The sequence below is a fragment of the Pollicipes pollicipes genome, unplaced genomic scaffold (genome assembly GCF_011947565.3).
Source record: "Pollicipes pollicipes isolate AB1234 unplaced genomic scaffold, Ppol_2.1 Scaffold_7261;HRSCAF=8764_pilon_pilon_pilon, whole genome shotgun sequence".
Lineage (NCBI taxonomy): Eukaryota > Metazoa > Arthropoda > Thecostraca > Pollicipedomorpha > Pollicipedidae > Pollicipes > Pollicipes pollicipes.
This window is the reverse complement of record NW_023597054.1, coordinates 6,989,602-7,005,238: the sequence shown is the minus strand read 5'-3', so window position 1 is coordinate 7,005,238 and position 15,637 is coordinate 6,989,602. Positions and strand designations below refer to the sequence as shown.

Sequence of the window (15,637 nt, the reverse complement as noted above, 5' to 3'; positions counted from 1 at the left end):
CTCGATGTCCGTTGGCCGATGCACTGCTCGCTGGGCACGTGACAGCAGATTACCATTGTCAGTCCCGAACGGAGATGGCGTGTATCCCGGTCATGCAGACCCCTGTCACGCATCAGCTCGTACGGGGCTCGGAATTAACTGAGCCTGCTCAGAGGCGCTCGGCGCACGGTCAGCGGGATTAAAAAGCAGTGCCACGCGGCGTGGCGCCCCAGATGAGTTCCGGAGCCGACGGCGCAGGTCGATCCCGCCTTCTGGCCGCGCCGGACGAGCCGAGCATGGGACGCAGCGCGACCTGACGGTCTGGGCTGCCGGACCAGCCCGCACAGAGCCCGCGGCATGGCTCCGGTGGCCCTGCACAAGATGGAGCAGAGAGGTGAGCGCAGCATGGCACCGGCTGCAATGTCTGATACTGCTCAGGGTCTCTGCTAGTCAGGCTGAGCACGTGTACTGTTAGCTGATTTGGTGGGCGATGCTGGCCGCCGAGCATGCTTGCTCAAGCCCGTCTTATCGCCCGACGAGATCCAGCGGAGACCAAATGACATCTGAATCCGAGAGTTCCAACTGCCTGCAGCCCACCACCCGGCGTCTTTGGTAATGCCTGCAGCCCGCCATCGGGCTTCTTTGGTAAACGTCACCAACTCACGCCACAGCCAAGTGGTCAGGCACTCAGTGTGCCGCTATTGTTTAGATGCTGACAGCGAGTCGAGCAGGAGCAAGAAGTCGTTCAGCTCTGGCACGCTGTCGCTCTACAGCTTCCAGGGGGAGCGGACATGCTCGTTCAATCCGAACACGCGCCACGGACGTCGGATGTACGTCATACAGGTCAGAGATGCACCCGCCCGCCGACTGGACAGCTGTGACGATAGATGACGATGGCTGAAGCCCGTATGGCTTACCTTTTGGTGGAATGCCCTCAGCTGCTGTCTGTGTGTCAAAAGGCCCGTTCACATCTCGCGGGCTGGGTGCAGAACCCAATGCAGATTCCGTAGTCATCTCCTGTCGCTGGCAAGTGATGTCCGCCACTTTTCAGTCCGCGGGCCCACAAAGCACAGGTAAAAGAAGCTGAACAGTTGGGTCTCTTGTCCGCAAACAGCTGGCGGCTGCATAATTTGCAGCATTTTCAGCGCTTTTAACTCTTTGAGCCCTTCTAACCGCACTGTACGGACCTGTTGGCTTAGCAGTGCCACAACTAGTCTGCAACAGACGTGGACCAGGTGTGGCTCTACAGAATTTGCGGTCGATTATGCAGCCAGTTTGCATCGTGTAGTCGGAGCTGTCTTTGCCCTTTCTCCGTTTTGTTTCTCCTATTATATATGAGTATTATTCACGCGGCACTGGACATCCTGGTGTTGGTGTTCGTCGGACTGTGGATATATAACGTGAGGCCTTCTTGCAGATGCTCGTGCTGCCGTTTATTCCCATCTTTGCGCTTATCGTCCAGAACATTTACACAATGACAACAGCCATCCAGCACCAGCAGAAGATGGAAAATCTAAAGCATACGGTAAGACACGTGGTTTGGGGCAGCAGCCGCAATCCCATTTGTCTAACAAATATTTCCAAGCAAAACGCAGCGCATTTTGTGGCGTATCGCGGAAGCATGACGCATTGTCCTACTTTTATAAAAGTCAGTCTGCGCTTTGTACGAACTATATGCACTACAACGGACTCCATCTTGCTGTCTAACCTTACGGATTTCTGTGCTCGGCCGCATTCTGGTTCGATGGCGCGCCGTTCTAAAGAAACATTGCCACAGATCGAAGGAACCACCGACTTGGGCTTGCTGCTGACCGCACTGCAGATGGAGCGGGCTGAAGTCGCCTTCCTCATCTTCACCAGCGGGACTACATCCGACCTGGCCGACAGCCTGGCCGAATACCGAGCCGTCCCTGAGAGTGAGACGCTCGGGCAACGACGCCGCCGCTCTATAGATTTGGTTTGATCACCCGATTGTCTACCAAGCATGATCGCGGTCGGGCCACAAAATGTCATTGGTCAAAACAGAAGGAGTCTTTGGTATGATTCCTTGTCGAGTCTTTGATATTAGACCTGAATAAATACTTAACATTAGGCCTAAATCAGCGTCTCGTAAGCAAACTGTTTTTTATTCGAAATGCAGCATTTATGCCAATCAAGCAGAATAGCATTACCATGCTCAATTTACTCTCCATACATCTATTTCATTCAAACGCGCTCATCGTTGACATGGACCCGGGTGGCCGGTTGAATATATCACGCTCGTTTGTGTGTGTGTGTGGGGGGGGGGGGGATCTGACCCCTAAGATCTCAGGAGCTAGGAGGGCTAGATACACCAAATGCCTTGGGTGGTATAGCCTGCAGTGAACTCACTTGTGTCGAAATTTGAAGTTTTCAGACCGTGACGATCGGGTTAAATAAGGTAAAACAAGTTCAAACTTTTTACGTCGCCCAAGGCCAATGGAATTGTCATGATCCCAAATTCAGTTGTCCAAGAAACTGTCTTGGATATGTATGGCTTTATCTATTACTCTTCTGATGCATCAGATTCAACGATTCCGTAGAAAATGCTTTCGCTAACAGCCATGACATGATTTTGACCTCCCATAGGTTGACTACCTTACAGGGCACGTCTTTTTTATCCCAAAAGACTCACTATTTCATTGTCTTTGGCTATGCAAAGTTTGACACGGTGTAGCTACGAAAATCCAGAAATTATTCTGGAAAAACGGCGCGCAGAGATGGGTGAATTCACCCCCGACTCACCCAAGCGCGTGTAAAACGCACCAGCGGACACCCACGGCAGGGATTGGCTACTGAGAATTTCACTAGTCCTTTCGAGTGCTGATTTGCTCGTCATTCCACAGGCCCGAGTGACATGTCGACGGTGGCTGGTTGGACCGCGGAACCAGTCAAGGCCAGCGATGGGATACGGCGGGCGTTCGAAACGACGGACAACGCGCTGGAGAGGACGACCGGCTGGGAAGACCTGGCCCGCCTGGTCAGCCGGCCCCGTAACAACCGCATGTTCACCTCCAAGCTCCGCTTCAGGATCAGGCTGGAGGACCTCAGGTGGGCGGCGGCCGATGCTTCACCGGCCGTCCAGCCAACTCTGGACTTCGTCGGTGGGCTCGGCTATTCGGTAGCATGTCGTCCATGAGGTTTAGCGCCTAAACACCTTTGGTCGCTAGTGTGCGGCAGAGTGGCGTGCTGCAGCCCTGCCCTCTGTCCTCAGGGATGCTGTGTGCAGAGATAATTGCTGTCACGGCGGCGACTTAGCTTGGTTTTCATTATTGGCTGTTGTGTGGGCAAAAAAGGGAAGGCTCTGCCGCCGCCGGGTATTCTTCTTCCCCTGTGCTGGGCATCCTGCTGCTGGCTTGTGTATGGCGTGTTTGCCTGCTCCGATCATGCGGTGTCTTGCATCTTCTCGGTATATCTTCCTGGGCCTGCTCTGTTCCAGTCTGATATAACCAAGGACGGACTTGGCATAGGCCAGGGTGAACGAGGCCAAGCAAACTTAAATCTCAAAATTTTGGGTATGATAGCTATCTGCGCTTCAAGCAGCTTCAAGCAGCACAGTACTGCGTATGGTGGAATGGAATGTGGGAACTTAACACGCGCCCGGATGACCTGTTGAATACCCCTTGCTTGGGTGGGAAGTCAATGAGACCCCTGAAATATCAGAAACTAAGAGAACTGGAGACACAAAGTGTATTGGCCTGCACATGAACTCACTTGGGTCAAAGTTTGAGGCTCCTAGGTCATGACCGTTGGGTCAGATAAAGTCAAATAGGGTCAAACTCCAAGTTGGTTTCCAAAGTGCCAAATAATCTAGCTACCTGTTCTTAGCTTAGCTTAGCTACCTTAACGTCGAGTATTTTCGTCCAATATCCTTATTATTGCTTGATATCGCCATTTTACCAGTGCGTCCTGGAACATTGAACGTCGGTCATTTCAGGATATGAATAAACGATGCTGATCCACTCACTCACCTCTGCCATGTGATATGAGATGCAGACCTAACGCGCTTATCGAATGTGGCTGAACCAAACGTGGCGCTGCTTGCCGTACGGCAGGCTTCGTCGTAAGCACACTTGGTCCGTTGCAGACGTCGGCCACCAATACTATGTGCACCGTTCATTAATGCGCGTTCATATGTGTAAGCCTGCATCAGATCGAAACCAGAGGAGCGCGTAGCAGGCATTGGGGACCTCTCAAGGCTGGTTTATGGGGCATAAATAAAAAGGGATCGTTGTCGTCCCACGACATCCTAAGGTGAAATGGTAGTTACGAATGCGTGAGTCGGCATGGCGTGGTTTGGATAACATCCATTTATCCGATAGTTCTGCTACTGAACATATCTTTCAGCCTTGACTCAATCAGTGGCAAAGATCTGGTGATGGCTGTTCTGTAAGACCGTCACCGGTTGAAACACCGGCGCAACCTCCGAGACCGTGGTGCTGTGACGGCGCGTCGTCACGCTGTGGCGGTGCGGCTCCGACGTTCGCCGCCCGGGAGCTGTGACGTCGCCTTGCCCGGCAGGCGGACAGTGTTTAATGAGCCGAGCTCGACCCGACGCCAGGTGCAGTGGTACGATCACGCTAACAGCTGGCTGCTGGACGTGCTGGCCCGCCGCGTCACCGCCCGCCGATGGACCACGGGCGCCACCAGGTGACGCTGCATCAGCACTCTGCGCCCTGCACCCCAAGCCATCATGTGATACTACATCAGCACTCTGCACCCTGCATCCCGCAGTCCACCGCGTCACCGCCCGCCCGCCGTCCACACCCGTCATCAGGTGACGCTGCACCCGCGCTCCACGCTCCGGTCGCACAGAAAAGGTGGCGCGACGCAGGGTCATGAGTGCAAAAAGAAATTGTCTGGTCAGTACCGTACGCGTGTTGTCTGGCTTGCGCGTTTCCGCGCGGGTACCGTCTTTGCAGAAAGGCCACGGGCAAACGTAGTCCGGCGTTCGACCTGCTCCACTGCAGCCACAACACACGAGTTCGACCTACTCCACTGCAGCCACAACACACGAGTTCGACCTGCTCCACTGCAGCCACAACACACGAGTTCGACCTGCTCCACTGCAGCCACAACACACCTGGCCGCGCGCATGTTCATGTGGCGGGGGATAGGAACGGCTCTGCGGGAGGGAGCTTCTGACACCGATGGCCACACTAACGCCTTTGATACCAGTAGTACGTTTAGATGGCGGCCAAGGAAGGTCATATGCTGTATGAGTGGCTTCTAGTAACCAGATTGCGTAACTGTAGCTCAGTTTGAGGAAGGTGCTGCCAAATTGGCCTGACAGGTTTGCCCATTCGTGGATTGGTGACGCCAATTTTACCGGGTACTGATAACTATCCGATTGATCCCGGTGATGTTGTGCCATTAAAAATGAGTTTGCCGCGATTGGCAACTGTTGCGTCCAGGCACAATCAAGTTAGATCATTCTTTGATAGTTTGTTTCATCAACAAATTCGGTGGATAACAGGAGCAAGGTATGTGTGGCATCGCCATGCTAGGTGCCATCCATATCTTATGTTACGCATGGGGGGGGGGGGGGGGGAGGAGGGTGAGGGTGAGGGTGGTCAATAACCGAGGGAGAACAACGGGGAGGGCATGTAAATTTTTGAACGTGTCAGTACGCTCAAGTGTGATGATATATTTATTTTCCTCACCTTAAAGACAGGAACCTACCGTTGCCTTCTTTCTTGCTAAGCAACTCGTCCGTCTTTATTCTACGCTTCCAGCTGAATTAGGGGCTAAACGGACGGTCGTTTCACGGCACGTTACGTTGAACACAGCGCATCTAGTCGAGGGGTCACTTAGCGTAGCCAGTACGTAACCAGGTAAAGGGGTTAAAAATAACAGAAAAATACGCAGCGTAATTTATGGACATCCAAACGAACACTTTAATATGAAAGACCTCATACCGTCTTGCCAAGTTGTCAGTCATAGGACGATCAATTATGATATTGGTAACTTCCAGGGAGTGTTGGCACTCATACATATCAGCTGTTCTGTCTTTTGGTGAGCTATAGAATGGGCGAAAATGCGATTTCTTAGTATAAGTATTCTTACCGTGCTTGCTTCACCCCATCGAACCGTATGCTATCACGTTTGTCTTCATCCTAAGTAACAAACGGCTCGATGCAAAAATCCTACATCATGTGTGTCGAGCCAGATCCCCGCAATGACAAGCCGAGTTTCTACCTCGCTGTCTGACAGCGGTGCGCCCGCTGCAGTTTCGACCTCGCTGTCTGACAGCGGTGCGCCCGCTGCAGTTTCGACCTCGCCGTCTGACAGCGGTGCGCCCGCTGCAGTTTCGACCTCGCTGTCTGACAGCGGTGCGCCCGCTGCAGTTTCGACCTCGCTGTCTGACAGCGGTGCGCCCGCTGCAGCTTCGACCTCGCTGTCTGACAGCGGTGCGCCCGCTGCAGTTTCGACCTCGCTGTCTGACAGCGGTGCGTCCGCTGCAGTTTCGACCTCGCCGTCTGACAGCGGTGCGTCCGCTGCAGTTCGCTGCTGGCGTATATCAACATCCTGCGGGCGATCGAGCACTTCGGCGTGATGTTGGTGCTCGGTCTGCGCTACCTCCACTTGGACCGGCTTCCCACGCTCCTCCTAGCGACTGCTGTGCGCTCCGACACCCTCTTCTGGGAGTACATCAACAACACGCGCGTCTTCTCTGCCGAGATGTCCGAGAGTATCCACAGTATCTTCGACAGCTATGAGGGCATGCAGACTTTCACCACAGTGTGAGTTGGTGTTGGGTGTACGGGGACATTTTTTTCGGAGTGGTGTAGTGTTCGGAAGATGCCTACATTCTCGTTTTATGGGCCGATAGCACTTGTGTTCACAACAATCGATCTTTCTGGTACTAGGAGTTGCTCTTTAGGCGATGCTGTCAAGAAAACATTGCTAACATTGTCAAGGCTTACGGATATGATTCTACGTTTTGTCAATATTTCCTTGAAGCCGTTGTCTTTACCAGCACCTGCTGGCGTGATGAAAGCTTCTTGCCGCCGTGATGATTCCCAGTTGAAAATGCCGCAAAGCTAGGGGCTCAAGGCCTGTATCGCTTATATCAAAGATTCTCGTTTTCTTTGCATGATATGAGGTCCAGAACCAGAATGCACAATTACTAGCTGGGCAGTGCGGCTCTGCAAAACTTGTCTTTCGTTCTCAATCGGAAAAACTAAGTAAGCTTCCTCCTTGCCTCCTCTCAGACTTCGAGGGCAAGCTCCTTCCCTGTCTCACTAGAAATTCAGAACACATTCCTGCTGTGCTTCGCCAAGTGTTCTGAGTAAGTTCATGCGTGCCTCAGTTTTGATCCTTATCAAGTTTCGTCCTACCTTGCCTTCTTATCAGTAATTTAGACGCCTCAATATCCGTTTATCATCTTCAGTGCAGCACCATTGCACCTTCCTTTGACGTTTGACCATCTTCTTTACATCCCTGTCATCTATGCCTCACTATTAATCTGATGCTGCAGACGAGACGGCATCGTCTCCAACGAGCCCGCGGCCAGTATGGGCGTGACATCTCTCAAGTACTTTGAGGACGTCACGAATCTGGTGGTTCGCCTGCGGAAGGTTCAGCAGAAGCTGCGCGATATCATCGAGTGAGGCCCCGAAAAGTGCAGGGATTGGATGCTAAGGCCATAAAGCTGGCTTCTTTTTGTCTTTCTCCTCGTTTCTGGGCTCAGCCATCCCTACATCGGACAACCGCTGCCTTGGGCAGGCAGACAGGCTGAACGGTTTATTGACTACCTAGCTTGCATCTGTGTTCTGACCACACACTTATCGGCCGGTAAGGCTATTTTAAGAGCTTTTAGATCAGGCTGTCTAAACTGAATGATGGTAACAGTGATGAACGATTCACCAGCCCTTTGTCCCGCTTCAGAATAAACACCACGGCCCAGATGGAGTCAGCCCGTCAGCAGCAGATCGTGACGGCCAGCCTGCTCGTGCTCATCCTTATCCTCTCACCCATTATCATACTGATGACGCGCACCGCTGCTGTGGCCATGGAGGTAAGAGAGACATGAGCATACATGTATATATATATATATATATATATATATATATATATATATATATATGCACGCCGCGTGACCGGACAGGGTCACTAGCTTCCTTCAGTGTGAAGGTTTGGCTCCCAGTGCCGACGCTTCGGCTTCGTGCAAAGTTATGCACCCACTCCGAATTTCTTTGGCAGCCACCTAGTGTAACTAGGGCTAGGATGACCGCGCCTCATCGACCTCTGTACGCTGTGATCCGACAGGTCTGTGAGCCCACAGTGAACATCTTTCATCTCTCTCTCTCTCTCTCTCTTCTCTCTCTCTCTCTCTCTCTCTCCTCTCTCTCTCCTCTCTCTCTCTCTCTCTCTCTCTCTCTCTCTCTCTCCTCTCTCTCTCTCTCTCTCTCTCTCTCTCTCTCTCTCTCTCTCTCTCTCTCTCTCTCTCTCTCTCTCTCTCTCTCTCTCTCTCTCTCTCTCTCTCTCTCTCTCTCTCTCTCACTCTCAAAATATCTTTCAGACCCATCAAAATCTAGGGAGGCTATTATGTGTACTGGAACGCCGCTGCACGCGTCAGCCCTTTCCTCACCTTACCGAGGCAACCTCCGCAATCGCCGCGAGACAACGTCGCGCAGAATGCTACCACACTGGCGACGTTTCACTGTCGTTATTACGTAACTTACCCCAGCCGATACATTTACAAAGACAGTGGTTGTTCCAACAATAGGAGTGAGCGCAGCCGCCTGATGAGGTGATCTTGCAGCATTAACCGCCGACCCTTCCTCGCTGTGGCAGACGTTCACGGAGGCTCTGGCGGAGAAGACGGTGGAGGTGCGGCGCGAGAAGCGGAAGGCGGATCGGCTGCTGTACCAGATGCTGCCACGCCAAGTGGCACTACAGCTCAAGGGCCGCCTGCAGGTGCCGGCCGAGTCGTTCGAATCCGTCACCATCTACTTCAGCGACATCGTCGGCTTCACCAGCATCTCGGCAAAAAGCTCACCCATTCAGGTCGGCTGGTGGGTCAGCGATGTGTGTACATACACTTAATGTCGGCAACAAACTATGCACGAAGGAACCGTTGCCAAGACGCACACGGAAAATTCCATTCAAGCTGAATAGTGGGTGTATTTATATGGTACGTAAATTTATGGACTTAATGTTGTGGACTTAAAAATTTATGGACTATAAGTCTAATTTTGGAATTGCCGGACATATGGCCTCCCTCGCCTCAGTTTTACCTTTGTTAGCGCCACCTTGCCGAATTTTGAACTTGTACCTCGAATGTGTTGAACAACGTGCCGATCGGTAGGCCGCGCACCTCCGGGCTGGCAGTATGTCTGGGAGCCGACCACAGCCCGCCGCTTCAGGTGGTGACGTTTCTGAACCGGCTGTACAGGATCTTCGACAACAGGATCGACCGATACGACGTGTACAAGGTGGAAACGATCGGGGACGCCTACATGTGCGTCTCCGGACTGCCCGTCAGAAACGGTACCGACTGAACCCTGCGGTTGGAGATGTTTCAGACCATTGGTGGACCGTGGGATATGCTGTCGATCTGACTGTGATGCAGGAGGATGAAGTGATGCAGGTGTGCTCCACAGGAATCCTAGTTTAACGATATAAGTGACGCATTCCTCATGTGATTTACCAGTACCAGTGCCGCTTTAAAACACCCGTCTGTGAAGAAAAAACTGCTTTGATGCGTTTCGCCATTGCGGTTCTTCATTGGCATTCGTTTGCTGTGAAGCCCCAGCTGTGCTGTGTGCGGCCCAAAGCGGCACATGTCACCACTGCCGCCGTAACACCCGTGGGCGGCCGACTGTCTCCGAGCTCCGGTGCGAGTCGCCAGCCGGTTAGATATCTCACCCGGCACACACCCGTGGGTGGCCGACTATCTCCGAGCTCCGGCTCGGATCGCCAGCCGGTTAGATATCTCATCCGGCACACACCCGTGGGCGGCCGATATCTCCGAGCTCCGGCTCGGATCGCCAGCCGGTTAGATATCTCACCCGGCACACACCCGTGGGCGGCCGACTGTCTCCGAGCTCCGGTGCGAGTCGCCAGCCGGTTAGATATCTCACCCGGCACACACCCGTGGGCGGCCGACTATCTCCGAGCTCCGGCTCGGATCGCCAGCCGGTTAGATATCTCACCCGGCACACACCCGTGGGCGGCCGACTATCTCCGAGCTCCGGTGCGAGTCGCCAGCCGGTTAGATATCTCACCCGGCACACACCCGTGGGCGGACCGACTGTCTCCGATCTCCGGCTCGGATCGCCAGCCGGTTAGATATCTCACCCGGCACACACCCGTGGGCGGCCGACTGTCTCCGAGCTCCGGCTCGGATCGCCAGCCGGTTAGATATCTCACCCGGCACACACCCGTGGGCGGCCGACTGTCTCCGAGCTCCGGTGCGAGTCGCCAGCCGGTTAGATATCTCACCCGGCACACACCCGTGGGCGGCCGACTGTCTCCGAGCTCCGGCTCGGATCGCCAGCCGGTTAGATATCTCACCTGGCACCTACCACCGGCTAACGTGTCGATGCTTGATTACGTTAACGTCGGCGGCACCTCGCTTTGCACGCCCCACGCGCAAACACTGCGGGCTTGCATCCCTCGAGCGTGATCAGGCGCGTTCAGTCCAGTCACAGGAGGCACGTCCTGGGTTTGTCTGTCGGCCGCCGGTCGCCGGCAGCCTCTGCTCACGGTCTGCCTCTCGCGCCGACAGGAGAGCGTCACGTCACAGAGGTGGCAGACATGTCGCTGGAGCTGATCGCCGCCGTGTGCAAGTTCCATGTGCCGCACCTTCCCGGCCATCTAGTGGAGATTCGCATCGGGATCAACACGGGCCCGTGTGTGGCAGGTGCGGTGCCTTCTCTGAGGGGAATGTTCAGGCATTCGCATGGGGACCGACACGGGCCCGTGTGTGGTAGGTGCGATGCCGTCTCTGAGGGGAATGTTCAGGCATTCGCATCGGGATCAACACGGGCCCGTGTGTGGCAGGTGCGGTGCCTTCTCTGAAGGGAATGTTCAGAGCACTCAGTGAGTGCAGATGTGTGCGTTTAATGTTATGTGGAGAAATGTCGCTGCTGGCGACGTTCGTTTTTGTTCAAATGAAAGCCAATTGCTACCGTTAAAACAAACTTCAAATATAAAAAAGAGGAATATTGGCCGAGTGGTTGGCGCTTTGGAGTTGGAGTTGGAGAGCGGAGGCCCAAGCTCAAATCCCGTTGCGCCATCGCCCCTGCGAGCTAATTCGGCCAAGGCAGTCGCTGGCGTTTCACAAGGGGTGTGACATCGACGACACTTCTTCGCCGGCATTTCTTCAAAGCTCCTTCACGTGCGTCCGTGGAGAAGTGTTGCTGTAAAGTCTGCCCTTTTGATACAAAACATGAACTAGAAAATACTCTTTAACGTCTTTTCTTTATTGTTCGCACATTCACTTTACTCAAAGCCCTCAAAGCACTTTATAATACGCGGTTTCGGCGCAACAGGTATGTAGTATAATGGCTGGTAGGGTTTCCACTCAACAATATCGTTCACTGAAACCGCCAGGTGCCGCCGGCTTGGAATCTCCCCAACCCATACTGTCAGTGTCTGTTTCTGGCTGAGCAAGAGGTTGCTGATACTGAGACTTGATATTGCTCAAACGAGGGATGACCGTTAATGCAACAAGACGGAGGTTCTCCGTAGAGCGCATCTTATTCAAGAGGCAGCTCAGCGAATCTCAAACGCTGCAGCCCCAACTTGGATCCGGCGTAAGGCGTAATGTTCTATCGGTTATTCCGTCGGCGTAATGGTTGGGGACACTTCTGACCATGGACAACTCGTGCGGCGTCGATCAGTCATCCCACAATAGTGCGGAAAGGATTGCTCCTGTACGGCATCCTACTTTTGACTGGGTGTGAGAGGGCATCCAAGCCCATGGGTCAATTTCCGGTTATGCTTCCTGGATTGTTAGATCACGCGGCGTAGTAAAACACGCCGAATCGCCTGACGCTGCCATGACGCTATCATAGCAAGGCACATTTAGCATCACTCTTGGAAACTCCAGTGAACGCCACCATTTATTTTACTGACCACCCAACATCAGTAGAGGCTCTTCGCACACGAACATGAACGCTCTGCTGTTCCTGAGAACGACTCGAATTTACGGTCGAGCTAACCATGCATATACCTCTTGCTGTATCCGTGAAGTCACGCACAGAATGCGAGCAAAAATGCCTGACAAGTGCGGGAGAGTGCCTGTGTCTGGTCGTGACAGTGTTCTCCTCGCTAGGCGTGGTCGGCACGAAGATGCCCCGGTACTGCCTGTTCGGGGATGCCGTGAACGTGGCATCACGAATGGAGTCGACGGGAGAGCGTGAGTCCAGTTGACCAATACCTCACCCCACATGTGACAGCTTATGATGGACAAAGATGGCTGCGTCTTTCAAATAAATGCAGCTCTATCCATCGTGCTATCGATATATATATATATATATATATATATATATATATATATATAGATATAGATATAGATATAGATAGAGAGAGATATATATATATATATATATATATATATATATATATATATATGTGTGTGTGTGTGTGTGTGTGTGTGTATGCATATATTTAGTTACATATGTGCATATTGTATATATATATATATATATATATATATATATCTATCTATCTATCTATCTATATATATATATATATATATATATATATATATATATAGCAGTGATCCTCATAGGAAATAGGTGTATGGGCAATGCTCATACCTGGCGTGCCAAATCTGGCAAATTTGTGGATTTAGGCTGGATAGTGGGAGGTTAACGAAGAGCGTATCATTTCCAATGTGTTTATGAAACGTTACGTGCTGTAACCCTCTTGGCAATACGATGAATAGTTTGGTCGTGGTTTGGTGTTGCTTTGTGTGGCTTTTTGTGTGGCTTTTGTGGCCAAAGCACATTTCTATTTAGATAAAGTTTAGTGACCCGAACCGGGTTTTATTTTAGGATATTTGTGGTTTTGTTTTCTTTGACCATACCTCCGCCTTCTTCAGCCATGAAGATACACCTTACACAGACAACATATGAATACCTGGAACGGGTAGGGAGCTACGAAATGCAGTTTCGAGACAACATCGATGTGAAGGTAGGACTGCCCTTCGACAAATAGTTGTTCTAGCCAGCCAAGCGGTGGAATGTCATGCTGTTCGCAACGTATTCGGTGGAAAGGGTCATTTTCTATCAGAAAGGCCCTTTCCCATCTTGTAAAATTCAACGACGCTTCTAAACGAGGTATAACAACAAATTGTACTATCTTAATATGATCAAGCAAATCTCTTACCATTTTCCTTAAACTAAACCCACGTGCATATATGCAGAGCAGAGAGAGTTGTGCCACTTTCATTCTGAGCTTCCTCCTGTTATAACTGATGAGGATATGACTAAGATTCATATATCTGCAGACAGCCATTACCTTCAGCTCCATATGTAGTACTAAAGTTTTGGAGAGCAGGTCTTCGTTTTTTGGAGAGGGATAAATAACTTCTAAATGATCTCCTTCCAAATGTGACTACTTGTCCCGAGTTGCATCACATGGAAGGGAAAGTTGAGTATAATATTTTTTTTTTGCGAAAAATATTATGCAAGCAGAAGGCTTTGGTCTATGTAAGCAAAGCTAATGTCAATTTATTGCTGGGATGACAATAAGTGAGGGCAACAAGCCAGTTGATCATTGACAGCATTGACGTCATTGATTGACACACGTCAGTCAATGACGTATTGTCGGTATATCGCATCACTGACAGAACACGTGCCATGCACAGCTGATACAACATGTGCCATCCAACATATTGGAGGAACGTTCGCACCACCCCAAAATCTTTGGCAAACAGACATCAAATGTTTTGCAGTATACCCGACATAGTTATTGCCCCCCACCCAGTGTAACATTGCAATTGGTGTAGCTATGCTGCAAACCGTCAAACACATTTACGTCGATGCTCATAGTTTTCAACGTTATGCAAAACAACGTGTTTGGCGCACTCATCCCAAGGCACGTGCACGCATGTGACCAGAAATACATCGAGAAGTAGAGGAAGCTACTGTGCGTCAGCTGAGTGGCTCAGAACTGTCATTTATCCCATAGATTTGGAATGTGTCACCCTGATACTACTTGGACGTGATGGCACTCGCCCCACTCTTTTCTATACGCCACGATGGTTGTCAATAAAGCTGTGAGTGTATTGTGCTATGTCATGATGCGTTGGCGGGCAGGTAACACCGAGTCGCGCGGCACAGCATGGAGACTGGCACGATAAAGCACGCCTAGTTCGGTTGGGATCTTGGTATCCAGCATCATTATACCGCAGCCGTTTTTTTCTTCTTCAGGGAAAAGGCGCGATGGCAACCTATTGGCTGGTCAGCAAGTTTGGCAGGATTCCACGGAACGTCGAAATCACAGCACCCAGCTATTTGGACAATGATGAAGAGCCGGACTTCATGAAGTCGGACTATTGGGATCGAGACGATTGATTGTGCTTCTTGAAGTCGCGCTACTGGGATCGAGAGAACTGATTGAGATAAATTAACTCGGAATGAGGGAAGGTAGGGGACTGATTGAGTTTCATGAAGTCGAACTGCCGGAAGCGAGAGGATTAATCTAGCTTCCTACGATATGCGCCTGAATTTGTTCATGATCTCAAAGTAACAAATGCACAGCTTGGAGCTTTATCTTGATATATTGTTTGGCGTTTTGCCAGCTCATTATATAGACATGCGTATGTCACCTGACCGCTAATCGAGGTCACGGTCTTCACATTGCCGCGGCTATTGGGAAATGAAGTCATTGCATAGTGCGAACAGTGCTGTCCAATATGTTATTTACCGTGGCCGGTGTAGGGCTTGACTTTTCTCGATTTTTAGAAATATCTGAACACGAGGTCCGGGGCCAAGTTACCCCATATTTGTGAAACCCAAGGTAGAAATGAGACTGCACCGGTCAGAGATCAGTAGAGCATGCATCTCCTACACGTATTACGTGGATAAGACAGTAGTATTAGCCATATTCCTCCGAGAAAAAAAGCTAGGAGAGCGGAGATCTAGTTGTGTTGACATTTCGGCAACATGTCTTTATCGAAACAATAGCAGAATTTGACTTCTAGACTTCTGCTATTGTTTCAATAAAGGCATGTTGCCGACATATCAACCCAACTATCTTTCAATTCTCCTGTTTTTTCTCCAAGTAATAAGGCTAAAACTTCTGTCTCATCTATGTGAATAATATTCCTCGCTTATGCATCGAACAACTTACGTATCATGCCGTCCGTTGACCCGGGTACCGATGCATTTCAGTAAAGCTGTGGACATTGCCCGGGTCATCTGCCATCAAAAAGCTTATATATATACGCAGTACATGCGAGTTCATGTGGTTCGAGGTGCGAGGGCTTATTTTCCTGAGCTTTTAGTGAGATTCAAGATCATCCCACGTGGGCCATATTCAATAAAAGCCTTCAAAAGTTTAAGAAAACAGGCAACTAAGCCATTCTGTCTACTTTGTCTTGGTTAATACTAATATAATGCCTGTGCGTGCTAAATGTTCATCCCCGTCCTGTGTAGTGTTATTCCTGTTCGTTCCCATT

The 15,637-nt window shown here is 51.0% G+C and overlaps 1 protein-coding gene across 4 annotated transcripts; it reads left to right on the top strand.

Moving 5' to 3' along the window:
• The first annotated feature begins 232 nt into the window (after window positions 1–232).
• Window positions 233–15,166, top strand: LOC119113198 (uncharacterized). 4 transcript variants are annotated; one of them, XR_005095850.1, is made up of 15 exons: window positions 233–373; window positions 689–822; window positions 1,397–1,504; window positions 1,757–1,895; window positions 2,844–3,048; window positions 4,519–4,647; window positions 6,501–6,740; window positions 7,478–7,606; window positions 7,888–8,017; window positions 8,797–9,009; window positions 9,369–9,463; window positions 10,733–10,867; window positions 12,284–12,367; window positions 13,055–13,146; window positions 14,388–14,474. XR_005095850.1 is itself a non-coding variant. In XM_037237548.1 (15 exons), exons 2-15 carry the CDS (start codon window positions 808–810, stop codon window positions 14,529–14,531), a joined length of 1,887 nt encoding a protein of 628 aa, XP_037093443.1. In that variant the 5' UTR covers window positions 233–373; window positions 753–807; the 3' UTR covers window positions 14,532–15,166. The 4 variants fall into 4 exon arrangements, 3 of the variants coding, with proteins under 3 accessions (XP_037093443.1, XP_037093442.1, XP_037093441.1); XM_037237548.1 differs by having other exon boundaries at window positions 753–822; window positions 9,369–9,492; window positions 14,388–15,166; XM_037237547.1 differs by having other exon boundaries at window positions 1,802–1,895; window positions 9,369–9,492; window positions 14,388–15,166.
• The last annotated feature ends 471 nt before the right edge of the window (window positions 15,167–15,637 follow it).